This window comes from Mchenga conophoros, linkage group LG10, assembly GCF_057382185.1.
Source record: "Mchenga conophoros isolate Kocher_MC1m ecotype Shallow Benthic linkage group LG10, M_conophoros_male_GT1.1, whole genome shotgun sequence".
In the NCBI taxonomy this organism is placed as follows: domain Eukaryota; kingdom Metazoa; phylum Chordata; class Actinopteri; order Cichliformes; family Cichlidae; genus Mchenga; species Mchenga conophoros.
Genome location: NC_140535.1, coordinates 15648180 through 15675364, shown reverse-complemented (window position 1 = coordinate 15675364; position 27185 = coordinate 15648180). Strand labels below are relative to the sequence as shown.

The window sequence follows — 27185 nt, the reverse complement described above, 5'->3', positions numbered from 1 at the left end:
ATGGGCTCTAACAACGTTTAGGTAGATGGTATGTGTCAAAGTAACATCCAGGTGAATGGCAGGACCCAAGCTTTTCCAGTAGGACAACTTCCATTTCTCTGTGGTCCAGATCCAGAGGGGCAGTGATAGCTCAGTAGGTAAAAGCGGTTGCCCCATGATCGGAAGGTCAGGGGTTCGAATCCCCTGAACAGCTACCCTGAGGTACCCCTGAGCAAGGTACCATCCCCACACGCTGCTCCCCGGGCGCTGCACTAGTGGCTGCCCACTGCTTCACTGAGTGAATGGGTTAAATGCAGAGAAGAATTTCCCCACGGGGATCAATAAAAGTGTACATTATTATCCCTATGCAACCTCATACCCAACAAAGTGCAGTGTGTATTCTGATAATGTCTACCACAACCAGAATGAACTTTTTCAGCAATTTGTGTAACAGTAGCTCATCTGTTGGATCAGAGCATACTGGCCTTCACTCGCCATGTTCCTCACAGTTTCATTAACCAAAGCATTGGACACATTGACCTGAGGAACATCTAATGAAGATTTTACCAGTCACCCCAAGGAAGCCTACAACTGTGCACAACAAATTTCACTGTTTTCACTAAAAATTAAAAAACTCTAAGGGTGGGGGGATGATTTTTATCAGATAAAATCACAATATTTTACAATATACTTTAAATGAATAATAATGCTTATTTGGAATGATTCAGCAATTCCTGTAATGGATCTAAGTTGTGAACTTCCGTGGGTATTTGTTGCACTAAGCAATTTGTGGTTAAAATACAGCTGTTCCCACTCATATGTGGCCACCAGCAGTGCAGTTTAAGCATTTAATCCCCCCTGGTTTCCAGTCACAAACAAGTCCCAAAGCATGAGACAGGAGGTGGGGCCCCACCAGTATCAGACCATGATCTCATAAGAAAGGAAGTGAGATGTGCTAAATGTTCCTAATATTAACTTTATGAAGTCCTGCTGACCAGCAAGTGGAAACAATAGGAGTGGATTTACACCCCGACGACTGACAGTTTATATGTGAGCATATGTGAACAACTCCCCTGTTGTTGGATCTGTGCGCATCCAATATACAACTTTTGCTCACACTGTGGTCTTAAAGCTTTATAAACCTTGTGTGTGTTACAGGATTATTCTGCTGGAAACACACTAAATTGATAGAAAAGTGTTTTACATTGGAAGAGATAATTGCAGAGCAGGGAAGAGTGCGCATTTTTGAGACTTTGTCAATCACCATGACAGAACTGCCAGATTTTTTTTTCTTTTTACAGACAAACACCCTCTTTGAACTGATTGTAATTATTTCAGTGTTTCAGAGATTCTTTGCAATAGGCTGCCATACTGAATATTTAAGGATGCTTGACAGTTGTCTGAGTACCAGCCACCAGTGACCCTGTTACCCTGTCGTGCTTAACACGGATAATAAATCTTTCAGTTCAAGTACAGAGTGCATGCAGATACCAAGTGATGCTGATTTTTTTTTCCCCTCAATGAAATAAAGATACTCACAAACACACACTATATTAGCCATCCATATTTAATAAAATTATGTTGCCATATGGAAGCACTCTATAAAAAGAGTGCTTTTCCTTACTTTTTTTCAATTTACCATTCAAGCAAAACATAAAGCGGTTTTGTAAATCATGCAGTTAATTTATCCCTCATCACGGAATTTGGCTGTGAAGAAATTGGTATTTTTTTAACTGCTCTCCGGATCAAAAGATCATGGGAAGACTAAAACACAATACTTATACACACTTATTTATGAAATCAGTCGATTTTTAACTCCTTTCACACAAATAGTGTTTGTACAGTGAAAGAATGTGTGAGAAGAGCTGGATTATATGAATAAGTTACCTGACACAGAGGAGTAATCAAAGAAAACTAGCACAAAATCCTCTTTGTGACGGCTAAAGTTCACTCTTTGTGTTGAAGACAGGGGGATTCCCCAACAGTGCTCTCAACTTCAAACATTTATTGACTCAGTCAGTACACCTGTCTGAAGTTCAGCCCCAGCTTTCATCTGAGCAAATCCTTCACACTGCTGATTTCACTCACAGATGTCAGAGGGCTCAGCTGAAGGCACTAATTGCACTGAGAAGCACAGTGAGACCTCTAGCAGTCATTAGATAAAGGGCGACAAAAGACAGAATAAAACTTTATATAAAATCCTGGAAGAGCCTCCTTCATTTCCTTTCAAGCCCCGGCGATCTGTCGAGTTCTACATCTGAAGATCATACTTCAGGTAGATATCATGAACATATGCACTCATGCCAGCTGTGAACTTACCAGGCTCCAAAGTAGGAATGTGCACGATTTACAACCACATCAGAATAAATGAATGCATCAAGATAAAAGAGCCCAAGAGCCAAAAAAATGAGTTTAACTGGGTGACATGTTAACCAGACGTCAGTTTGCGTGATGATATAAATATGAAGCCAGGATCAGTCTTTTTTCTCATTAATCTGCGTGATTGATGCCGCTTTGTTGTGCCATTACCCTGTGGACTCCATTGACTACAGGCTTTTATGAATACGTCACATCCTGCACAGGTATAAGACAAGCTGCATCTCCATGAACTGCTTCCACCAACGATGCATCACCTAATCATCTTATCACTCCCCAAAAGACTAAAAATGGGGCAAAAGAGTAGGTATGTTTGGGATAATGTGGGACACTGTCTGAAACGTTAACAGATTTAACTTGAAAAGTAAAGAAATGGAGGAGGAGGACAAATACAGTACATGGTATTTTACTTGGATGCAAACTTTTTATAAGCTGAAATGGAAGCTCAAGCTTGTTTTATGATAATGGGATAAGTGATAAGTCTATCACACATATGGGAAGTTGAAATGATCATGAAATAATGATAGGGATTATATAAGTACACTGAGCTCGCCACAACTGAATGACAGATATTTGTTTACCTGTGTATTACCATTTATCTATCAGACAAGCTGCTGAGAGTCGTGACTGTTATTCAGACCCAAGTCTGTCTGGTGATCAGTTCTGGGCTTCAGCAGGCAGATTTTTGTAAACTAATGACGATCATTGTTGTCTCAATATGTGTCTTTGGTCAAGCTCTGTAGCAGAGAATGCTGGAAGTTCTCATCACACGACTCGGGGATCAAAAATTCCAGCAGCAGGTCACAGATGCAGTAAAGCAGATGCCTGCAGAAAAACACAGATGTAGGAAAAAGACATCAGGAAAATGACATTCTTAGATTGATGATATAATAGTATAAATATGAAAGGTAAGAGGAGTTTGCAGTTCTATCTGAAACATTAACATTGTGGTTGTACTGTTTAGTGATAATCAGAGACCAGCACTGATACAGTTTCTGTTTCTTGTTAGCTTGCTGTTTGGTTGCTGACTCACTTGTTTATCTGGTGGTCCTGCAAAGACTCCAGCATAGTCTCCAAACTCAGTCTGTACTTCTCATTACCCAGCATGTCAGTGATGAGCTCTGCTCAGACACAAACAGTGAAACATACTGTCAGAAGCTATGAAAATCAGGGCAGCATTTAACAGCAGTAATCTGATTTGAACAGCTGTTATTCACCTGGGAGCAGCTGCATCAGGCAGTCCAAACATTGCTCCTTTGTTTTCTCCTTTTGTGCAGCACTTCGCTCAGGCTGTGGTTGAGCAGGCAGAGTGCCACCGGGCCATACAGCTTCCTGCAGCACTTGTAGGTAAATCACCCAGCAAGGAGCACTGGTAAGGTGGGCGACACCTACATCCAACCATCTGATACAGAAATCAGTTCAATACTTTAGTGAGTGCGTCCATGTTCAGGACATGTGCCAGTGTGTCAAACAGACAGATGGGGAATTAAATGCAAGCTCATGAAAAAGCGTGCTTTAAGCAATTACAGGAGAATGCAAAACATGAACCTTAAGCCAGAAGTGAGGTCCCAGAGGCAGATATCAAGCCAAAAGTTGTGACCAGTATGACCATTTAATGATAGCATAACATTAGGGGTAGGAAAAGCCCATTTCCCACACACCATGTGGTAAAGTGGGTCCAGTAGTTATTTAGTTTAGCAAGTAAAGCACAAAAACCCATAACATTTATGTGTGTGTGCTAAAAAACTCCTGAAAGACAATCGGAGAGAAGATCGTGCACCATTAAAATCCAACTAACCACCACTAACCTGTCCTTGTGCCCTCTAGATCTGGCTGAATGAAGGAAAAATAAATGACTGTAAATATGTCACCTGCTCACAAAATAGACCCCATAGCCAACTGTTGAGGCCTTGCTGTGATTTATTGTAATGAATAAAAATTCAATATTTTTTCCTGGAATGTAAATAACAGAATGACAGTACAAAGACTGCGAACAACCAAAAGGACATCACACAAACTATGGCAGAGAGTAGACAAACACCAGAAAAGTCCTCTAGCAGAGTCACCTGACGTATAAGTTTTATCAAGTTGAAGTTTCGTGTTCCAGGTAGAGAGAGTGTCAGTCTCCTGATCCCTAACTGGGAGCTGGTTCCACAGGAGAAGAGCCTGATAGTCGAAGGCTCAGCCTCCCATTCTACTTTAAGAAACTCTACCCATACAGTATGATGATCATTCAGGACTTTCTATTCAAAGAGAAGAATTTTGAATTAAGTTGTGGTTTTAACAGGCAGCAAATCAAGAGAAGCTGATATGTTAGCACTCTCACTGTGGCCTTTGAACTGAAGGTTTTTCAGGGAGATTTTACCTGTTTACAGTAACCCACTCTAGAAGTAACAATCTCAAAGTCATTTTTCTGTCTCACTCTCACAGGATGTTTCTAAATTTGACAATATTGCTCAGATGAAGTGAAACAGTCCTAGAGATTTGTTTAATGTGTGAGTTGAGTGACATATCCTGTTCAGAAATGGCTCCAAGATTCGTCACAGTGTTACTCGAGGCCAAGGTAATGCCATCAAGATTAAGTATTTGATTATACTGCTAACATTCTGTCCACATTTGATAACCTGCTTACGATGTGAAATCATCATCAATGTGTGTGGGCAAAACAGAAGCAACTTTGGATTTCTAACTACAAATCCATTCTCTCTTGTTTCTTTTTGTCTTTATCCCACTCTAAAAGTTGGATGTAACAGTGAGACCAAATTCACAACCCAATAGAAACAGATCCAGGTACATTTACTGCAATATTCAAACTGAATACAGGCTGCTGGCCATTGACATGTAGTATCCTTTTGACTTGAAGTCACCTGGAACTGTAGCTGTGCTGTAAACAAATAATGAAGCACAGTTTGACCAGAATAAGAACTAGAATCTTTAACACACTAAGACAATAAAATATTAATGACAAACCAGTGGTAGAAGCATCATAACATCAAGAAAACTGTACAGTTAAAGGATTTTTCTTTTTACATTAAAAAAGAAAAAAAATGTTTGATGATCTGAAATGTTTAAGTGTGACAAACATACAAATAAATAGGAAAACGCTTTTTCACACCATTGTCATATAAAAGACTTACTTCCTTCATTCTGTTCATTGACCCCATTGTGGACCACTAAAATTTTGTATACTATGTAGTATATACCTTATTTACTTTATTTACTAAATTTTGGGTTTGTTTTGTTTTTTTGCACTACATTAGACAACATCAAAATAGCGTTGTCAAAAATGACAATAGCGTTGGCATTTTTGTTATTTGTGTTCTGTAATCTTTATAAAAACCTAGAAAAAAAAACCCCTCTTAACCCTTGTATGGTGTTCGGGTCTGTGAGACCCGTGTTCAGTTTTTTTCAAAAGAAAAATTAAACAATTAATTATTTTTTCACATGTAAATGTGTTGTGTCTTTCCACTCACTCCACTTGATTATAACTGATTTATTTATAACATTTTATATAAAAGAAAAACGAGAAGCACATTAATTCATAAATGTGATCTAACAAAGGTAAAGGGAAAAAATTAACCATGTTTGCTGTTCATATGTCTTGTAATTGGGATGAAGTAAACATCTGTTGAGTAATTTAACATAAAATTGTTTGATAGTGTTAATTTGGAAAGCCAAAACTCTAGCGGGTCCACCAGACCCATGAACACTGGCTGAGTAACAAAAATACGAACACCACACAAGGGTTAATCTTTGGTATATGGCGAGGCGCTGTGGACATCCAAGTTTGTGATTGTGTAGATTTTTCAAATCAATACCATGGTTGCATCTACTGAAAATCTCTGTGAAGCTTAAATCTCAGTGACCTTGACTTCAAGGTCAGAGGTAAACTTTTCTGAAAATCGGAGGAGTTTCACATTTATAACACAGGTATGTCTACTAGGAGGCTGAAGGGTAGCACTATATATTTATAAACAATCAAAAACAACAATTTATTTCCAATTTGTATGGAATTTATTTCTGTAAACATGGTGTTTTAGGTCGGATTAAAGGACTGATGTGATGGTAAGGTGTCCGCTGCTCTGCTTTGAATATTGGTAGGCTTTTTTTTTTTTTTTAATTTTCACAAGAATTGCTACTTCCTCTAGAGTTTTGGCCACCCCAGCAATCAGAAGATTCCCTATGAGCAAGCATAGGGAAGGAAAAACTCACTTTAAAAAGGAAGAAACCTTCGACAGAACCAGGCTCAGGAAGGGACAGTCATCTGCCACGACTGGTTGGGGTGGGGGGAGTGAAAATAAAAAAAATAAATAAAAAAAAAGGCAAAGTGATAATTATTGGAGCAGCTTAATTAATATTTCCAGTGTAATTTGCTGTTAATATCCTTTTCCAACCCCAGTTTGTGTTTTTATCACTTTTGTCCAGGGTGGAAGATGCCATGCTGGAGATTGACTCTGTATGGTTTTTCAGTGTTGATACTTGGGAACCTGTTGGAGAGGCCAGGGTTGAAAAAGGGATGCCGGAGAACCTGAGAGGGTGTTATCCGCTGGTGTGCATCCAAGGCCAACATCTCTTTAGTTAGGCTGACAAATAAGCGTTGGCCATCTTCTGGTCCTCGTCTAAACAGCATTATTTGTTCGAGGTCATCCAGACGTGTCAGTTTTATGTATCTTGTCTCCAAAGATTCATATCCTGTCTCGTATTTAAATTGTTGAGCGGTCTTAAATGTCCAGCGTTGTTGGTTGTAGTTGTAGTTGTCTTTTGTGAAATAGTCTTCAGTGTACACGCCAGGATCGAGAACATGATCTGGCGGCTGACCCTGAATCTCTATGATGAATTTCAAAACATCATAATATTTTTTCCAGGGTAGAGTGGCACCCCTGTACCAAGCTCCACAGCCACCAGCTCCAGAGACCACATGTCACTTGCTTCGTTATAAGGAAGGCCAAGCATAACCTCAGGTGCACTATAACCAACTGTCCCCACACGGTCACCAGGCATCACTGCAGACGCAGGACATGCGAGGCCAAAGTCTATAAGTCTGACTTTGACTGGAGACTCATAGCGATTTACAACCATGATGTTTCCAGGTTTGAGGTCAGCGTGCACTATTCCCACAGAACCCAGGTGGGACAGAGCATTTGTGAGTTGACCTAAAATTGGCCTGACTTCGCTTATGGGGAGACGCCGATTATTCGGGTCCTGTATGTAGTCCCACAGGCATTGGTCTAGGAGTTCAAATTTCAGGCAAACCCGCTCTCCGTCGTGGAAAAAGCCGTTCCATTGAACAATGTTGGCGGCATCTGGATCCAACCTTCTCAGCTGCTCCAGGATGAAAATTTCCAGTTTTGCCTGTTGCAGAATATCAGGGTCGTTCTTGTTCACCTTAATAGCCACAGCTTGGTTGGTTTTGGTATCACGGCATTTGGCTACAATACCAAAGCCCCCTTCTCCAAGGAAAGCCTCTACCTTGTAGTGGTTTCTCAAAATGCTCCCTTTAACTATTCCAAGCTCATTTGAGCGGAAGGATGGGTTAGCAATGACTTATGGCATAAGTCATTGTTGATTTTGTCTTCACTCCTGATTTACTTACAGTGCAAGTAACTCTTACCTCTCGATGAAAGTCCCGAAGAGCAGTCTGATGGCCTTCTGGATGTTCTCAGTGCACAGCCAACTCCACTGATCCTTCATCAGCAAACACAAGATGTTCAAAGCGACATCTGCCACAGCTGTGTCTGCAGCACGCACACGCACATGCACACGCGCGCGCGCACACACACACACGCACACACATACACACACACACACACACACACACACACACACACACACGCACACACACACACACAAACCCCCATTAATTATACATTAATTATACATTAATTATACATTAATTATACATTTATTTCAGCACAAGGATGGGAATCTTCACAAATGAATTAAAAAAATATTTGACTACTTGTAAAGGCAGAACACACCATTAGTGGTAGTGGGCAAAAACATGGAGTTACCTTTGTGTTGTTAATAAACAATCAACCAAAAAATTTTTAATGAGAAATATCTATTAATAGATGCTGAGGTCAAGATTTTCCACTGCAAGTAAAAAAAAACATTCTTACTAAATGTGGATTCAAAAAGTCTCCAAAATGTGTTTGTGCCCTATTGCTGCAAATCGTCTACTGCTCAGCTAAAGCCACCACAGACATTGGGTTTTGCTGCACCCATGTGGTAAAACTGTGTCAGTGCATCTTGCCAATGTGGATAAATCTACTTCAGACAAACTCAACCTGTGCCGTGAGTTTTCCCTGAAGTCTTCTTCACATCTTGCTCACACCTCTGCTTGTTCTCTTTCCCATTCAGTCCACATAACAGTGTTTCCTGCTCACCAACAAAATTCTCGAGGTGGGACAGTGACATGCCATTGAGGACCTAGAAAATCAGAATAAGCAAGTGATTTCTGAAGAAAATGTCAACGCTCTCCCACATTAGTCTGAAACATGTTTGTGTTGATAGTTCATGAGGAATAATAACTTACAGTGCTGCCTTCACTGAAGCAGTATGTCACTTTAGGATGTAGATCAGGAATGTTGGGTATATTGAAGGCTGGGGAGATTTTGCTTGGGAAAAGCCTCCTGAAGCACAGAACACAAAACAGGAATCCCCGTGTTACAAAAATAAGTGAATTAAATCCAACATGAAAGAAGCTGAGAATTAACTCACCGAATTGATAATAAGGAAGCAAAGTAGATTTGAATGTGTGTGAAGACTGGTATCAGGCAGATAGAGCTCTTACCTGTATTTTCTGTTGTCCATTGTTCTTCCATCAGGATCTCCATCAATGTCCTCTGTTGGGCTGAGGGGTTCTGGATGTGGGAAAGCTGTCTTCAAAGTGTCCAAAGCATTTTCCATCATCTTTCAATCAATCAAACATATGTGAGATAATTAAATTCAAGTTGTAGAAAAAAGAAAGAAAAAGCATCCAGTTTTTGTCTCATTCTGAACATGATTAGCTTCTTGAGTATTTATTCTTCTCTATTTTGTGCGTTCTTGAGTATTACAATGTGGAATTTCTTTACACATTTTCACAAAAGGTCCAACTCCATGCTCAAGAACAAGGCATAAAACTTCTTACTTAACTCTCGCAGGGGAGTAATGGAGTAAATTTCACAAAATGCAACTACTTATTGGTTTAATTTTCTGTTAGCTTGTTCCTACCTTATCAATTCTTGACTTGGCAAAAGGTTTTCTTCCAAAATATGTACAGACACCTGAATTGAGAGCTAGGAACTCCTGCATGTCTTCGTTGTTGGCTATCTCAGGAATGCTGCTTAATTGCTAGAAAACAATAAAAATTATACCACAAGAACAAACGTCAGAACCCTGCAAATGCAAAAGTTATAATCCCAATGCTTACTTTTAGGAAGGCATCCAGCTGGCTTTTACGCACTTCAACCTTCTCACCGTCTGGACTGCTGAATGAGAGATCAGGGAAAATCCTCTTTGGGCCCTTGACATCTGAAATGCAATAAATAAATAAACGTGGCATCTCTTCTTGGACTACTAGGGTTTGGTGATGTCTTAAAGCAGAGGACGATGTCTTACTCTTGATTAATTTCTTCATTTCAGGCTTCTCCTCTAATCGTGTCTGCAAGTTGAGGAACTCGCTGTATCTGCGATTGACAGCGTGACAGGCCGCATGCTGTGGAGTGGCGCTGCCATCACTGGTCGCTGTCTGAAACTGTTAAACAGAAAGAGGGGTGCAGTATGCAATCATCAATAATCCAATTTCATAAGACAGCTTCATTGTACCAGGCTGTGACATGACTGTACCTTTACAGTGTAAAGAATATAGGGATGTATGCCGGTGCCACGCTGGTCTTTTGCGGTGACGGTGCCACCAATTCTGACATTCTGGATGTTCACAGGTGCCACTGCATTGCTGGGGGAATCCAAGTTATAAGAGGGTAAACAAAGCTTTCTTCTAGGGCAACCTGGAGATTTCTCTTCAGCTATGCCTGCTGGCCACTGGGAGTCCACCGGCACCACCACCTTCTGTCCTAGATTTCTCAGTGGACCGAAGCATCCATAGGCTTCAACATCTTTAGAAGTGAGCATGCTGCAGAAGTTGTTTGAAGGACCACACTCGCAAAAGCCTCCTTTCAGATCATCATCCGAGTCAGACTGAGTTAGCGAGTCCAGTGAAATTATTTTGGACTCTGACGAGTTGGAGTGATGGGCAGATGTAAGCGGACAGCAGTTCACTTTGTATGATGTGAGCAGACCTGGGCGGCAGCTTTGAAATTTCCCAGCTGACGCCAAGCTAACCATGCTGCTCAGTGAGGACTCAGTCTGCTCCGTCGTGCTCCGGCTCTCATTCAGGTCATCAAGGTCAGAGGCGCTTTTGCTGGCGAGACCAGCTTGATCGGAAGAAGACAGTGACATGCAGGTGGCCCAGGACTCCTGGTCGATCTGACATTTGTATAGGGGATCTACTGGGAGGTCATCCACGTTGATTTCCTGGTGTGGTTCTCTGCATCTGGTAAGTATGTCTACAATGGTCTGGTTGAGCCAGTCAGGATCGGATATCCTGGTTATGAGCGGTAGCAGCACGTTGCAGGTAATAAGTTCTGTAACCATGTAACCTCCTGTCCTGGTTTCCATCTGTGGGTATGGAACCAGCACGTGTAGTACAAGGTGAACTAGAGCTCTGGAGTAGCTGAGCTCAGCAGCTTTGCTGCTCACAGCTGGATGAGGGGTGTCTACTTCACTGTAGAGCTGCCAGAGGCTCATGCTTCCCTTTTGTGTTGACTGTATCTGTCTTACTGTCATGTAGTTCTGCAGGTGACCCCCGTACACCTCCAGCAACCGCTGAACCATGACCTTTCTGTCCACTCGCCGGGCACGCTCCTTCAGTTCCATCACTGACTCCAGCATCGAATTACGCACCGCACGCTCAAACTCGCCCTCCACCTCGGGCAGCAGAGTGCGATACCACGAGGACACAAAGTCACGCACTGCTTTGTGGACAGCGCTGTGGATCTCATGGTTCAATCTCCACTCGTGCTCAGGTGAATACTGAGGTGGGTTAATGTTGCCAAGAGGCAAGAAGTGCTCCAGGTGGAGAACGCTGTTGGCATCCAGCAGAGCCCGTGACCCAAGCCAACCTCCGAGAACTACCAGGAGACTGGTGAAGACGCAAAGGAGCCAAACATTAACAAGAAGGTGGAAGAGGACGAGCCACACCAGCAGAACTCCGACCCCCAACAGCTTCCCCTGCCCAAGAAAATCCAATAAAGACATTATGATCGGCAGTGGGGATTTGTCCTGTTGAAAAAAAAAATGCATATACTGTTAAATAACAAGCAATAAGAACATTATAGTAATGACTAATTTCAGTATACCGGTAACTGTTTAATGCAGGGGCGGGGGAACTCCAGGCGTTAAGGGCCGAAGTCCTGCAGGTTTTAGATGTGTCCTCGATCCAACACAGCTGATTTAAATGGCTAAATTACTTCCTCAACATGTCTTTAAATTCTCCAGAGGGTTGCCAATGAACTAATCGTGGGCGATCGTGGCTCAAGAGTTGGCAGTTCGCCTTGTAATCGGAAGGTTGCCGGTTCGAGCCCCGGCTTGGACAGTCTTGGTCGTTGTGTCCTTGGGCAAGACACTTCACCCGTTGCCTACTGGTGGTGGTCAGAGGGCCCAGTGGCGCTAATGTTTGGCAGCCTCGCCTCTGTCAGTGCGCCCCAGGGTGGCTGTGGCTACAATGTAGCTGCCATCACCAGTGTGTGAATGTGTGCGTGAATGGGTGGATGACTGGATATGTAAAGCACTTTGGGGTCCTTAGGGACTAGTAAAGCGCTATATAAATACAGGCCATTTACCATTTAATCATTTGATTCAGGTGTGTTGACCCAGGGTGAGATCTAAAACCTGCAGGACACCAGCATTTAAGGCCTGGAGTTCCCCATCCCTGGTTTAATGGCTTCAATTCTCACATGATAAAGCCAGCCAGCTACAACTCTCACTCAGATCTATGTTTACACAGTGTTTGTGTCTATGATGGGGCTTTTGCATATCCCTTTATAGGCCTTCCATTAACAAATATATGCATTATAATGTAATCTATTTCCCTCAAGTTTTATTTTACAAATTTCCTTTTTTCATTTGAGACTTTTTTTGTAAATTAAAATCCAAAAAGAGAAAAAAGAAAAGAACTAGGAAGCCTCCACAGAGATAAGCATCTAAATCCTCATAATTAAAACGGTAAAACCGGAATATGCAGGGAATTAGAACAATAATTTAGCATTTTTTTAAGGTGATGTTTTTCTTTGTGTTTTTATAGAAAATTAATAAAACACCACACCTGATATGACATAGGCAGAAGTTGTGTTGCGTTTACTGTAAATGGCCCACAGAATTTGGAGGACGTGTGATTTAATTCAACTGACCATTATACATGTTAAAATTTAGATGGCTTGCAGTGCTGTACTGGATTCAAAACACTGACCCAACAAAATTACAGTTCCAGCAAAATCCCTTCTACTGAGAGACTGTTTTATATTTACTGCCTTCATGAGAATAATAAAAAATGATCAGATAACGTCCGAAGTCATTTGGAAGCAAAAGGTCCATATGACAGCTATAAACCTATTATGTTGTTTGTATGGAGTATAATGTTCTACTCCATTAACTGCCCCGTGACAATGTAATTACGCTTGAATGCACCATCTGTTACAGTATCATGTCAGAGGACTTTCTTCCATGTCAACAGTAAATTGATATAAACTTTAATGGACAGCGAGTATTGCCTGTTGTTGAACTTTTTTCTGCTTTCTATATTTCGCATAACAGTCAAACCTCGAGAGAAATCCAGAGCGTGTTTACAAAAGTACTGTGGGCTAGCAGCAGCTGAGGTCAGAGCAGAGGTCAGTGAAGCTCACCTATTATATGCAGCTAGCCCGTAGCCTACTGACAGTGGATTTCTATTAGTTTAGGCTATGAAGCAGAAAAACACACATTACCTGAAAGGTTAAAGGACTCTCTTTGGACAAATGCAGGTCGTGTTGAATGTCTTCCTGCTCCGGTCTTAATCCTCCAACAAAGATTATCTGGATAGACGCACAGAGCCCATATGGACAGCTCTCTGGCTGCTGGTTGTCTACTTGAGACAGTTAAAGAGCAATACAGTCATCTATGTGCAGCTGAAAACAAATGCTAGCGATAAGTATGCAGATTTTAGAGAATAAAACTATGTGACCATAAATAAATGAACAGACACAAAACAAGCATACAAATGATACACATTTAAGCGCTAGTAGCTGAATTAGCATAAGTTAAATTCCTTTACTCCATTTTTACAGTTCTGCACACTTAAATATTTTAAATTTATTATCTCTACATTTCTTCTTGATTTAATTGCGTACTTCTGTGTTTTCACCAGTGTTTTCTGCAGAGTAATGAGAGTGATCTGTTTTACAAGTTGACCAAAAACTATATATATAATGTTATAGATACACATAAATGTAGGAATAAAGTGATCGGCAACCCATAACTGTAAAGTAAAGTTTTGGAGTCCTGATTCATATATTCTATATTGTTCTTATTGGTGTATATTAAAGCAATATATTAGTCATGGGAGACATGGGGGGGGGGGGGGGGGGGGGGGGGGTGATGCAGTAAGCACTTTCTTTGTCTGAGCTCCTTAAAACAGAATTTTTATGTAATAAAAACATCAAGGCTTTAGTCCTTAGCCCTTGACCTTCAGGGGGAGTTGCGCTCTCTGAGTGGTCTTGTTTTATGTTTATTATCCTCAATTGCCAACGATATTCTATTACACCTACACTATGTTTTGAATGAGTAGAGGCAAACCTTAACTTGGAGAACAGTTAAGATAAATTGCATTAGCATAGATGCTACTGCCATAGTTTGTCAGTTGCTTGCTGCTAAAAACATTTGGAGGTAAATAAGTTGTCTAAAGTGCTCCTAAAAAGTACTAAGACATTTATCTCTCTTCTACTCATATCTTGGTTGTGCAATATTTAGTGATTTCCCTTCCTGTTTCCTTTAACTCTTTCCCATGTGTCGTCCTTTAGTGTCTCCCTGTAAAGTCAGTCATGTCTGTTTGTTTACTTTTCTTTATGTCAGCTTTGTCTTTGTCTCTGCCTCTTGTTTTATTTTAGTAGCTCCTGTCTTTTGTGCACTATGTTCAGTTTTGCTTCCCCCTCTCTTACTCTTGATTTGTCCCCGCTGTGTCCTCAGCTGTCTCCACTTTCCTAATCACCTTCCTGTGTATTTGATTCTCAGACTTTCCTTGCCTTTGTTCTGCTTCTTGTGGCCTTAGAAACACATTTATAGAGTGGGAGTGGGAGAAGAGGGTTGCATTGACAATCCAACACAATGGGCAGCACATTGAACACTGTGGTCAGTGGTCAGAAACTTGTAAATAACTCATGAAAGAATAAAGTTACGTTGAAACCAAGCACACCATTGTTTTTCTTGTGACATTACCAATAAGTTTGATGTGTCACATGGCCCCTAAGCAAAGATGTTAGACATACAACATAGAAACCTGGAAAATCACCTGTTAGCACACCACGTGGTTTAAAGCAGGTGTAGCTTATGATTGTATAGGCCTGTATGTAGCTGCTGTTGTAAATGTTTATTCTTTTTTTTCTGCCTACCTTATTTCATAACCTCTGTTTTGTTAGCACCGTGTGTGACTGCAAGCCCAGGCAGGCACAAGTGACTCTCTCCCTCTCTCTTTCACTCTCCCTCTCTCTTTCACTCTCTCTCTCTCTCTTATAGCTTACATAACGCAGTTTATCGCTGCAGGCGGCTGTCGCAGCTCCACGCACACTAGTGGGTTTCTGTGGTCTAGCAGGACACGGATATAGAAATCAGGAACTGCATCCATCAGCTGTCATGTCATCTGTGAAGCTCGAGCGTGCAGGTAAGTTTCCTCCTTGTTGTGAATACTGTACAGTAATACAGTTCAGATTGCACAGAACGATGCGCTGCTGGTTTCATAACTTACAGGAAGCTGCACGTTTTACAAGCCACGAGCATTTGAAGCGCACTTGATGAAATCGCATTTATCATATTTGCATCTCTATAAATCAGCTGGACTGTTGAGCGCGGTGATGGGCGGTTGTGACTGTATGCAGAGTAATATCAGTACAGAGTGTTCTTTCAGCCTCACGTTGGCATGTGTGGATTTAATTTCACATATGAAAAACTCGGCAGGCATTGCACTACCAGAAAACAGAGTAGAACTGAGGCTGTAATCGGAGACTTGGATATCTGCTGCTTAGCTGTTTACAGCACAACCGCCACGTTTATGGGGATTTTGTAACAGCCCGTCTGCTGTAGGCCAAATATAATTAGCCATAACTTATAGCAGAAAATTTCCCTCCACATCAAACTAATCGTTTCAACACCGATTTATTCAAGGTTTTTCTTTAATTTGTCACCCAGTAGTACAGCACTGGGTGTATTTGGATAAACAAGCTTAAAGCGACATGTTTGTCATTGTCTCAAACTCCAGAAATGAAACTTTTGTACATTGTAATTTCTCTGAGTGGATCTCCAGAATATACTGTTGTTTAAACAATCATGTGCTTTTGCTTTTGTAAAAATGAAGCCCTTCCCTGTCAGTAGTGGCAGGGGTGGATGGTAACAGTACAGCTGACTGTTGTGAATAATTTAAGTCATGCGTCTTTAACACTGGAGTCAGAGAAGCAGTTGGTGACTTTTTCACTGAGGATCTGAAGCGGTGGTTAAACGGGGTTCTCCCTAAAGATCTCAGCAGGGCACTGAGCTGTTTATTGTAGCTTTTCTGAAACAAAGGACCACCCTAAACTAGAACAGCAGATTTCAATGTCACTGTTATTTTATACTTTATATTTTATGTTTTAGTAGCTGTGACACTTAAATGAACGACCTTTTAAAGACAAGTAAATGCACACTTGAAAAAGTAATGGCAGGTTTTAAATGTTTCTTAATCAAGGTGAAAGTTGGGGAGTCGTTTATTTTATTTTTATTTTTTTATATCCCCGAGATGCTGACAGAAGGACAAACAGTGTTACGTAAAACTTACCAAGCCAAATGTGTTTAAACTCTGCTCAGAAGCAAAGCTTGGGCAACTAAAGAGCTCTAATGTGGCACAGACCCTGAGTGCTTGTTTTCATTCCTTATTTTTTCTTAATTTATTGAGCTGCATGCAGAACTGCCAGTAAAGTAAAGTTTATACTTGGGTTGCCAGAAATGTTGTTTACAGCAGTTACTAAGTAAAAGGGAAATATTGTCCAACTGTAAGAAGTGTAAAGCAAAAGTTGCACTAAAGAAAGGTAATTTCTGTCCATTCTTTCATTTGGGTTCAGATCAGGCAAAAAATGCCCACAATGGCAAGGTACTGAAGGGGCTGGAGACAATTGCTGCCCTGGTCCGCTCTGTTGAAGAGACCCCTGAGCCAGTAGCTACCAAATTAGAGGGAACCATTCCCTCCTGGATCAATGGCAAACTCCTCCGCAATGGCCCTGGGAAGTTTGAGTTTGGAGAAACACAGTGAGTTATAAAGACCTGCTGCAAAGCACAAAATGAACATTTCTATAACAATGGAGTCGAGCCTTAACATCTGTGTTTCATGACAGCTACAACCATTGGTTTGATGGGATGGCCATGCTGCACCAGTTCAAGATTGAGAGAGGTGAGGTGACGTACATGAGTCGGTTCCTGCAGAGCGATACCTTCAAAAAGAACAGCGAGCGGGACCGGATCATAATGTCTGAGTTTGGCACGCTTGCCATGCCCGACCCCTGTAAAAACTTCTTCCAGCGATTCCTTTCTCGCTTTGAGAAGTTTGGTGAGTAAATAAGACAGTGGGATGAAGTATATGTGCATAATGGATCAAAAAGCAGGTTTTCTGCTGCAGTTAATTTAAAAAAGCAGAAGAGCCACGACAGCTAGAGATAAAATCAAGTTTATAACTTTGCTTTGCTAAATCCTCCTGGGATGGAGCTTCTTAAGTGTTCTGTATATACCCAAGTTTACAGTGGGGAACCAGGGGGAGCATAAAATGTTTTACATTCCCACTGGACCCTCCAGTATAACTACAAACTGTAAATCGTATAGCAGACCAATTTCTTTAAAAGGAGAAAAGCTTTCAGTCCTAAAAAAACATGCCATCCTTTATTTGTCTTTGCTACAGAACCCACAGACAATGCAAGTGTGAGCTTTGTGAAATACAAAGGGGACTACTATGTCAGCACAGAGACAAACTTCATGCACAGAGTGAACCCAGAGACCCTAGAAACTTTAGAGAAGGTAATGTCATTTGTTATGTGCAGTAAGCGCATTTCTTTGTCATTGTGTAGTCTGGTATAAACATAGTATACATCCTTATCATTCTGTTGTTTTGCAGGTGGACTGGAGTAAGTTCATTGCAGTAAATGGAGCCACTGCTCACCCCCACTATGATCCAGATGGTACCACCTACAACATGGGCAACTCCTATGGAAGAAGAGGTTTGTTCCTTGAGTCAAGTATCCACACTAAAGTCTGCACAGTTACATGGCTTTTTAAAATTTATTTATTTATTTTTATTTTTTATCTTGATTTAGAAAAAAAGAAATGAACTGTACTTTGTTGGAAGAAAGGAGGTGCAGCAGTTAGCAGTGTCAAATCACAGCAAGTGTCTGGATTCAAATCCACTGGCCGACTTAGGTCTTTCTGTGGAAAGTGCGTCATCTCTGCCTCTCCAGGCATTCCAGCTTCCTCCCAGAGTCCACAGACATGCACATTAGATTAACTGGGTTGGGTTAATTAGGTTGATTCTAAATTGGCCATAGACATCACTAGTTGTCTGTCTCTGTTATCCTTGCAACAGACTGGCAAACGGTACAGGGCGTACCCTGCCTCTCACACATGACAGTTGGGATAGGCTCCAGCTCCCCCTTCCTCAGCAACTCTGAATTAGATAAGCTGAAGAGGATGGATGGAAAATGGATGGAACAATTTTTTGTAAAACACTTCTCCTTCCAGGAGTCCTCTACAATATCATCAGAGTACCTCCTGAGAAGACGGAAAGCGAAGACACTCTGCAAGGAGCCAAAATCCTCTGTTCTATTGTGCCTGCAAACAAGTCCCATCCCTCCTACTACCACAGCTTTGGTAAGGCAGCACACCAGGGTACCACTCATTATGCTTGTTTTTTTTTTCCATTTGCTACCCTCATCTGCAAAGCTTGGTAATCTTTTTCTTCCTGCTTCCAGCCATGTCTGAGAACTACGTGGTGTTCATCGAGCAGCCAGTCAAGATGGACCTGCTGAAGATAGTCACATGTAAATTAAGAGGGAAGGCTCTGAGTGATGGAATCTACTGGGATCCCAAACAGGAGACAGTCTTCCACCTCGTGAACAAGCACACAGGCGAGGTGAGATGCGATCAGTAGCGGTTTTAGATACAGGCGACACGGGCGGTTGCCCGGGGCGGCATCATGGTGGGGGGCGGCATCACGGGCATCGGCAAAAAAAAAAAGAAGAAAATGCTCGTACTCATGCTGCCCCGACGTCAGCAAGCGCATATTGGGAATGGCATAGGCACCGATCGGTTTTCTATCGCCCATTTGCTGGGAGTAAGGGCGCCCTCCGTTTGCGAGGTGCACCTGCTGCTTGCGGCGCAGGGAGGAGAGGGCGGGGCGGCGGGGGATTCTCTGACCGGCTGGAGCAGCATCTAATAACCAACTCGCAAAATAAAACAAAATAAAAACAAACCAACAAAGACGAAAACACCAGACATTATGATACAGACTTATAATTTGCACCGATGTTTTTTTGAAATTCTATACACGAAAAGTGAGGCGAGAGCCCTCGGTGCGCCTGCTCGCTGCTGAAGTCAAAGTAAACTTTATTGTCATCTCCGCATACAGTCCAGAGACGAGACGACGAGGCTCCAGTTACAGCAGTGCAAGTAAACAAACAATATATATAAGAAGAGTAAGAAAATAAACATACCCTTTAGGACCAGGGATAAAGGGATCAATAACAATTTAAAATTTACAGTTTGATGATTTAAAGTCTCACACACAACCCATTGAAAGGGGAGGGGGGCCAAATAGAGCACATTTCATTCATAATGTTGTAAATCCAAGTCCATTATGTATTCTTGATTTGAATCCTGGTTGTCTCAGAAATCTCAGAAATGCACCCTAGACAAAGTGAATCTGTGAACTAAGGTGTAGGTGTGTTAGATCATGTTGTGGTGATCCTTGGGTTGAGGGATAGGTGTTCATACTGGAGTGCAAAATTAAAACCACTGGAAGATGGAAAAGAAAAGTTCAAAGCCATCAGGTCCTCAGTTTAGAAAAAAGAGAAAAGAAGAGGAGGAGAAACGAGCAAAAGATACAGGTAAGCAGATGTGTCATTGGATAATGGCAGGTCATCCTGAAACAATCAGAATCAGAATACTTTATGTGGGTGATCGTGGCTCAAGAGTTTGGAGTTCGCCTTGTAATCGGTTGCTGGTTCGAGCCCCGGCTTGGACAGTCTTGGTCGTTGTGTCCTTGGGCAAGACACTTCACCTGTTGTCTACTGGTGGTGGTCAGACCACCACCAGTAGGTGGGCCTCTGTCAGTGCGCCCCAGGGCAGCTGTGGCTACAATGTAGCTTGCCATCACCAGTGCATGAATGGGTTGATGCCTGAATGTGTAAAGCGCTTTGGGGTCCTTAGGGACTAGTAAAGCGCTATACAAATACAGGCCATTTATTAATCCCTAATCCCCGTTACAGTTGCTCCAAGAAGAAATGGTAAAAGTAGGAACAGTAACAGACTAAAACAATACCTTATGTTACAGAGGGAGTGTTCGCCCAGGGCACCAAACAGGCTAGGACCGCCACTGGATGCGACTGTTAATATATTTTTTTAACTGCACTTCAATATTATATTTATATACAATAACAACTGATGTTCCTGTTGATTGATTATGCAAGAACTAGCAAGCCTGCATGTAATGTAAATGTAAAAAGAGGCAAAGACAGAATCCGTTTAAATTGGGTGTGGATTTGAAACATTGGTTGAATTCCACTCCAGGCCATTAGGGGGCCACCTAGGCTGAAAATGTTCATCTCTGCTTAGCGCCACAAATTTGCAATGACATTGCAGTAGGAAAACTCCCTAGAGTGGCCCCATTTAAAGGGCTACACAGAGAAAACTAGGTGATTCAGAATGTAATGTAACAGATGTAATAAGCATGTTGTGTGTACATATTAAGCTTTTATTACTCCATGTTGATTTTATTTTAAAGTTTTTAACATAATTTGTCTTCTGAATAAGTGATGGTGATGTTGAGGAGTACTGTCCTTAAAGGAGAGTGTCCTTGTAGTTTACAGCGAAATGAAGTACTTGACAGAAATTCTGTAACTGTATACGCTGTACCGCAGGTCAGCTCAGTGAAGTACCACACCAAAGCCTTCTCCACCTTCCATCAAATCAACGCCTTTGAGGAGGATGGATTCTTGATGCTCGATATGTGTTGCTCCGACGACGGCCAAGCCATCAACAACTACCTCATCCAGAACTTGCGTAAATCAGGAGACGCGCTGGATGAGGTCAGTATAATTGCATGAACACATTGTTACAAAATAAATGTAGCAAGAAAAACAGATTTATTTTTTTTTCACTGTACTTAAGTTTTGGCATAATAAATATTTATAACCGGGGAAGACAATATTGGCTTTAAGATAAGATAAGATAACCTTTATTAGTCCCACACGTGGGAAATTTGTTTTGTCACAGCAGGAAGTGGACAGTGCAAAAGTTATGAGGCAAAAATTAGAATACAATAAGAATAAATACAGTACACAACTGTACAGAATAGAATAAAATAAAATACTATATACAGTAGAATAAAATAAAATAAATATACAATAAGATAAAAATAGAATACAAATACTATATACAACTGAGTAAAAATACAACGATGACAGAAAGGATTATTGCACTTGGTATTATTGCATATGTATGGATGTGTGTGCTTGATCAGTTAAAGTCTTTATTATGGAGTCTGACAGCAGTGGGGAGGAAAGACCTGCGAAATCTCTCCGTCCCACACCGTGGGTGCCGCAGTCTCCCACTGAAGGAGCTGCTCAGTGCTGTCACAGTCTGCTGCATGGGGTGGGAGATGTTGTCCAACAGGGATGACAGCTTAGCCGCCATTCTCCTGTCACTCACCACCTCCACTGGGTCCAGAGGGCATCCTAGAACAGAGCTGGCCCTTCGGATCACCCTGTTCAGTCTCTTCCTGTCCCCAGCAGAGATGCTGCCGCCCCAGCAGACCACACCATAAAAGATAGCAGAAGCCACCACAGAGTCATAGAAGGTCTTCAGGAGTGGGCCCTCCACTCCAAACGACCCGAGTCTCCGCAGCAGGTACAGCCTGCTCTGCCCTTTCCTGTAGAGGGCGTCTGAGTTATGAGTCCAGTCCAGTCTATTGTTCAGATGAACACCAAGGTACCTGTAGCTGTCCACAGCCTCAATGTCCATACCTTGGATGTTCAGTGGTTGCAGTGGAGAATGCTTGTGCCTGCGGAAGTCTACCACCAGTTCCTTGGTTTTACTGGCGTTGATCTGGAGGTAGTTCAGCTGGCACCAGTCCACAAAGTCTTGGGTCAGACCTCTGTACTCCTTGTCGTCCCCATCAGTGATGAGGCCGACTATTGCAGAGTCATCGGCTTTGCTAATTTACTAAATAATTTAGTGAGAAAGCTATTCAGTGTTAGCTTTATGGATTTCAGTCTGTTCAGATTTGAATTAACCAAATATCTAAAATGTGCAAATATTGTTCCTCTCAGGTGTACAACACCTTGTGCAGGGTTTTCCCTCGGCGTTTTGTTCTGCCACTGCATGTGACCAATGAAACCCCAAAAGACCAGAACCTGAACACTCGACCCTGCAGCAATGCATCGTGTGTCAAAATCGGTGACGACAAGGTGAGTTGACTTCTTGCTCATGCCTTCATTTACAGTTCACCTGTAGCACACATGCTGGAGGCAGTAACCAGAAATGAGTTGTCTTGACAACTCATACAGTGTTGTACAAGTCAACAAGCAGGCAGTGAAAATATTAAGCTTCTTATTTTGAAATTAATCTAAGTGGCAGAAGTAAAGCGTTCCCTTGAGTAGAAATGTTAACGCCACACTACGGTATGAACAGATGCAGAAAATTAAGTTAACAAAATGAGTACTAGGTTTTTGGGAGGGGGTTGAAACGCATAAAAAAGGCTTTTCATAAAATTAGAAAAGCCTGCTTAAAAGTAACCGCTACATTTGTAAAACTACTGATTAGTGAATTTGGGATATTTAGACTGATGGGTAACATCAGCACAAAATCTATTCTGTTATCTTAAGAGATGTTTCTGTAGTGATTTTTATCATTTTTGCAGTTTGTGTAGTTTTTGACCTGTGTGTATGGAAGTTTACATAATTTCTAGTATGTTAGAACAAATGTATGGCAATCAGAGTTCACATAACTAGGTTGCAGAAACATGAGTCCAGTTAAAGGTGAAGCTCATGGTCACAGAGCTCGCACGCTCGACTGACCTTAGGTGGTAGTTCATCCTCTTTTTCAATAGGTGTTCTGCCAGCACGAGGATCTCCACGGAGAAGACCTCCATGAGTACGGTGGCCTGGAGTTCCCGCAGATCAACTACGCCAGATGTAACACACATCCGTACCGTTATTTCTACGGCTGTGGCTTCAGACATCTGGTGGGAGACTCTCTGCTCAAGATGGACCTGAAGGACAAGACATTCAAGGTCTATATGATACTGTGCAAAGGGCTCCACCTCATTTAAACATGAGAGACGATGAGAGAGCGTTAGTGAATTTGATCACATTCACTGCTGTTATACTGTGTAAATTATTAGTTAACATAATTTAAATGGTATATTGGTTTATTGCTAGCCCTTAGTTTAGTGTTAGCCCTGCGACAGACTGGCGACCTGTCCAGGGTGTACCCTGCCTCTCGCCCTATGACAGCTGGGATAGGCTCCAGCGCCCCCCGCGACCCTGAAAAGGATAAGCGGAAGCGAATGGATGGATGGTTTATTGCAGCTTCTTTCTGGTTAATATCAACTGTCTTCCTACACTGCTGCAGACAGTTGTCTATACATTCAACTACATCTGGGCTGTCACAGTAAAAGCTCATGATCTTTCAGAGTTAAAGTTTTATGTAGTAAAAAATATTTAAAACTAGGCAAAACGATGCCTCAGATGAACTACACGTGAAATATTAAACCATTACTCTTGTTAAACGTAACTTGGCCAAAAATGTAGAAGTAACATTGGGAAAAATTAACTACATCCTGACTGCTTCCATAGCAACTGTGATTATCAGTGTGAGCAATTTGCTGCTCTGGGAGCATTCAGGTGTGTGTGTGTGTGTGTGTGTGTGTGTGTGTGTGTGTGTGTGTGTGTGCGCGCGCCAGACTGGAACTGAGCCAGTAGTTGAAGAAGCAAAATTAAGATGGCGAACAAGAGCAACTTTAAAATGTGGAGTTAAATTGAAAAAACACTGACACTTGTGAAAATGATCATCCACAGGTCTGGTACCAGAAGGGTTTCTACCCCTCAGAGCCTGTGTTTGTGCCGTCACCTGATGCTGTGGAGGAAGATGATGGTGTCATCCTCTCGGTGGTTCTCACCCCGTCACAGGTAAGAGTCTCGGCTGCACAGACGTAGCAAATACATCTACCTAATGTGCTGAACCTTGTTGTGTCTCATGACGTTATCAGAGGTTTATGGTTTCCTGAATTTGAGGTACCAGCATGTCTGCAAGTCCGCCTAAGCTTGATTCCTTTCCGCTTCAAATTCTTTAATCAGCTGGACACGATCTATCATAAATATTCATGTGGGTGACGAGCAGAGTCATAAATATTCATTGCTGAATTTACGCGAGTGAATTTTTGGAATTTAAAAACAGAACTTTCTAAAGCCTTCAAGATTAATGGCAGAAAGTGCACTTGCTGGCTACATTAATGGTGCCAGTAAAAGATTTTCTGAGTAACGTAAGATTTTTTTTTCTTTCCCAAAAATGGTGTTCTACTACATCCCAGTGTCCGTCTTCCTGACAGCACATTGGGCAGCCTGAATCAAAACTGAGCATTATGCTATTGTGTCCATCTCCCCTATAGCAAATGTCAATTGTTCATTTGCCCGTCTGTTTATTTTAAAATCCTAATCAGTTTTAATTACCCCTGAAACACTGGATGAGGACCCTTTTATTATTCTTTTGTACACACAATGCGTTCTGGTCCTTGAATTTAAGCAAAGCTGCTATTCTAAAGACATGCACACCTCTCAAGCATACCTCCACCTGGTGTACTGAACCTAAGTGAAGTCTTTCACTATGTGGTGGTGTGTAGAGAAGTGTGATTTGTTTTGTGTGTGTTAACGCCATCAATCGTTTCTCTCCAGGATAAAGGGACCTTCCTCCTGATTTTGGATGCCAAGACTTTTGAAGAGCTAGGAAGAGCCTATGTGCCTATTAACATGGCTTATGGCTTCCACGGTACCTTCAGTGCCTCTGCATAAACTTCTTGTTTTTTAGACTCCCCATGATTCATGGGCCATGAATACAACGCATCAATAAGCATTAGCCAGTTATATATCAGATGGTACTGAGTTGCTGCTGCTTTTTATGCTTAACATATATACTGTCTACAGATATTCACTACAGGTGAGGATCACCAGACATTATGTTATCACCATATTTCACTGACAATACAAGCAGTGTGCTGAGTATTACAATAACCGGATTTATCATATCCAGTAAGATTATGTTATCTCTCTTTAGTAGTTTGCTGCAAATAGACGTTGGAGGTTGCTGTCCCATTTTTACTCTAATGACTGAGCTGTTAGCTTGTTCTGAATTAGGAGGTAGGTAGCTTTGTCAAGTGAAGTGTGATCAGTGTTGGATGGATTTTCGACTGGTAGGACTCAGAGGTGTGGACTCGAGTCACATGACTTGGACTCGAGTCAGACTCGAGTCATTAATTTTATGACTTTAGACTTGACTTGAAAAAATGTTCTAAGACTTGTGACTTGACTTGGACTTTTACACCAATGACTTGGGACTTGAATTGGACTTGAACCGGTTTACTTGAAAAGACTTGATATTTTACCCCAAATATAAAATTTAACATGCATATTATATAGAGATTGAAAATGTGACGTCATTCACGGGTAGAACCGCAAAGGATTCTGGGAACTCGTGGCAAGCGGTACTAGCGCACGCAGGCTTTCAATTAAAATCAGTTATACAGCGATAAAAAGAAACACAAAAATGTCAAGAAGCCGTTGTATTATTAACTGCAATAGCCGGTCGCATGACAGCCACGGGAAGCCGACGGGTAAAGAGATCGGTTGTTATCGGATTACGTCGTTGAAGAGAAATTGTTCGAGCCATGTTTCCGAAGTAACAAAGACGCGACTGGATTGCAGCCATTCAAAGATCAAATATAACGTCCCAGAACCCTCCAGCTCACAGGTTAGTCTGCTCCAAGCATTTACACAAAGGTCAGTCTGCTGTTGTAGTTAATGCGTCATTTTCATAACATAATTGGTGATATAGGTTACAAGCAAGTCTGGCGCTGAACAGAAATTGTCGCGCTATGCTCCTTTGTTTATTGTGCATAAATAGTGAATTGTCCTGACACAATATTGCGTTTCGCTTCTGTTATTATGGTACATTGACAAAAACATATACTTTTATTCACAGGATAAAACAGGTTTTTTGTATCACTAATTGTCCAGTACGATTACAGCATACAATATTATTGTCACTGCTACATTTCTGTGATGCTACCAGAAATTATTTCCACTACTAATTAATTACCGTTAAGCTCAAAGGTCCTATTAATAAACGGTTAACGATTGTGTATTTATGACGACGATTTGTGAGACTGGTAAACTTATGATACGTACGATGGTCTTTACTTTCTACACGGTGCATTTCAAGGTCCTGTACCCATCCGTCGGTAAACTGTACCTGGGCTTGTTGCAGTGACCTGAAGTTACTAAACTTCATGAGTGTATGCACTCACTCCAAGAACCGTATAATTATAAATATGCATATAAATATGCTAAGATGAGATAGCTGACTTCATCTAACTAGCAAATGTTGTCCAGGCTACGTTGGTGATGCAGTTTTTTTTAATATGTATGATATTTTTGTCATGCGATTTTTAAAGCCAGTCCTACAACCGCATCCAAGAATGACATGCAGCTTATCTCAGAACTGTCGGTGAAAATTATTCTTGGAGCTAGGTTTAATTGAGCTGCATTTTAAAGAGGTGCAATTTCACAATTTGTGTATATTTTCTAAGTTCACTATTTTGTCATGTGTTGAGAAAAACACAGATTTAAAAATTACATGGTCTAATATTTACATTTAGCATAACTGCAACATACTTTTTTTTTTTTTTTTTTTTTTTAAAGACTCGAAAGGACTTGAAATTCAAAATTTCAGACTTGTGACTTGACTCGGACTTTTACACCAGTGACTTGAGACTCGACTCTGACTTGCCTGACATTACTTGAGACTTGACTTGAGACTTGAGGATAAAGACTTGAGACTTACTTGAGACTTGCAAAACAATGACTTGGTCCCACCTCTGGTAGGACTTGTAGGGTACAGTTGAAAGTAAATCTGTGGTCACCCAAGTGCCAAAATGTTTTTTTTAAAATAAATTTATTCCAAAAATTTTTACAAATCTGACTTTTGTACTGTTTTTTTTTAAATATAATTTTTTAATTAAAGTTTCAACATTAACACTT

General features: G+C 41.4%; 2 protein-coding genes across 3 annotated transcripts; one reads left to right on the top strand and one right to left on the bottom strand.

Annotated features, from left to right (window-relative positions):
• Positions 1-1530: 1530 nt before the first annotated feature.
• snx19a (sorting nexin 19a) lies at positions 1531-23092 on the bottom strand. Of its 2 annotated transcripts, none has more exons than XM_085288784.1 (13): positions 22950-23092; positions 13380-13516; positions 10186-11679; positions 9958-10093; positions 9770-9870; positions 9571-9690; positions 9149-9267; positions 8891-8987; positions 8643-8784; positions 7967-8090; positions 3573-3757; positions 3389-3476; positions 1531-3180 (listed from the first exon to the last, which is right to left on the bottom strand). In XM_085288784.1, the coding sequence occupies exons 3-13, from the start codon at positions 11653-11655 to the stop codon at positions 3069-3071; spliced, it is 2694 nt and encodes an 897-aa protein (XP_085144910.1). In that variant the 5' UTR covers positions 11656-11679; positions 13380-13516; positions 22950-23092; the 3' UTR covers positions 1531-3068. The 2 variants fall into 2 exon arrangements, with proteins under 2 accessions (XP_085144910.1, XP_085144912.1); XM_085288786.1 differs by having other exon boundaries at positions 9803-9870.
• bco2a (beta-carotene oxygenase 2a) lies at positions 15176-27185 on the top strand. The gene is made up of 12 exons (XM_085288787.1): positions 15176-15307; positions 16737-16920; positions 17007-17218; positions 17564-17679; positions 17777-17879; positions 18397-18525; positions 18627-18787; positions 20793-20960; positions 22203-22340; positions 22982-23164; positions 23952-24062; positions 24825-27185. Exons 1-12 carry the CDS (start codon positions 15280-15282, stop codon positions 24939-24941), a joined length of 1650 nt encoding a protein of 549 aa, XP_085144913.1. The 5' UTR covers positions 15176-15279; the 3' UTR covers positions 24942-27185.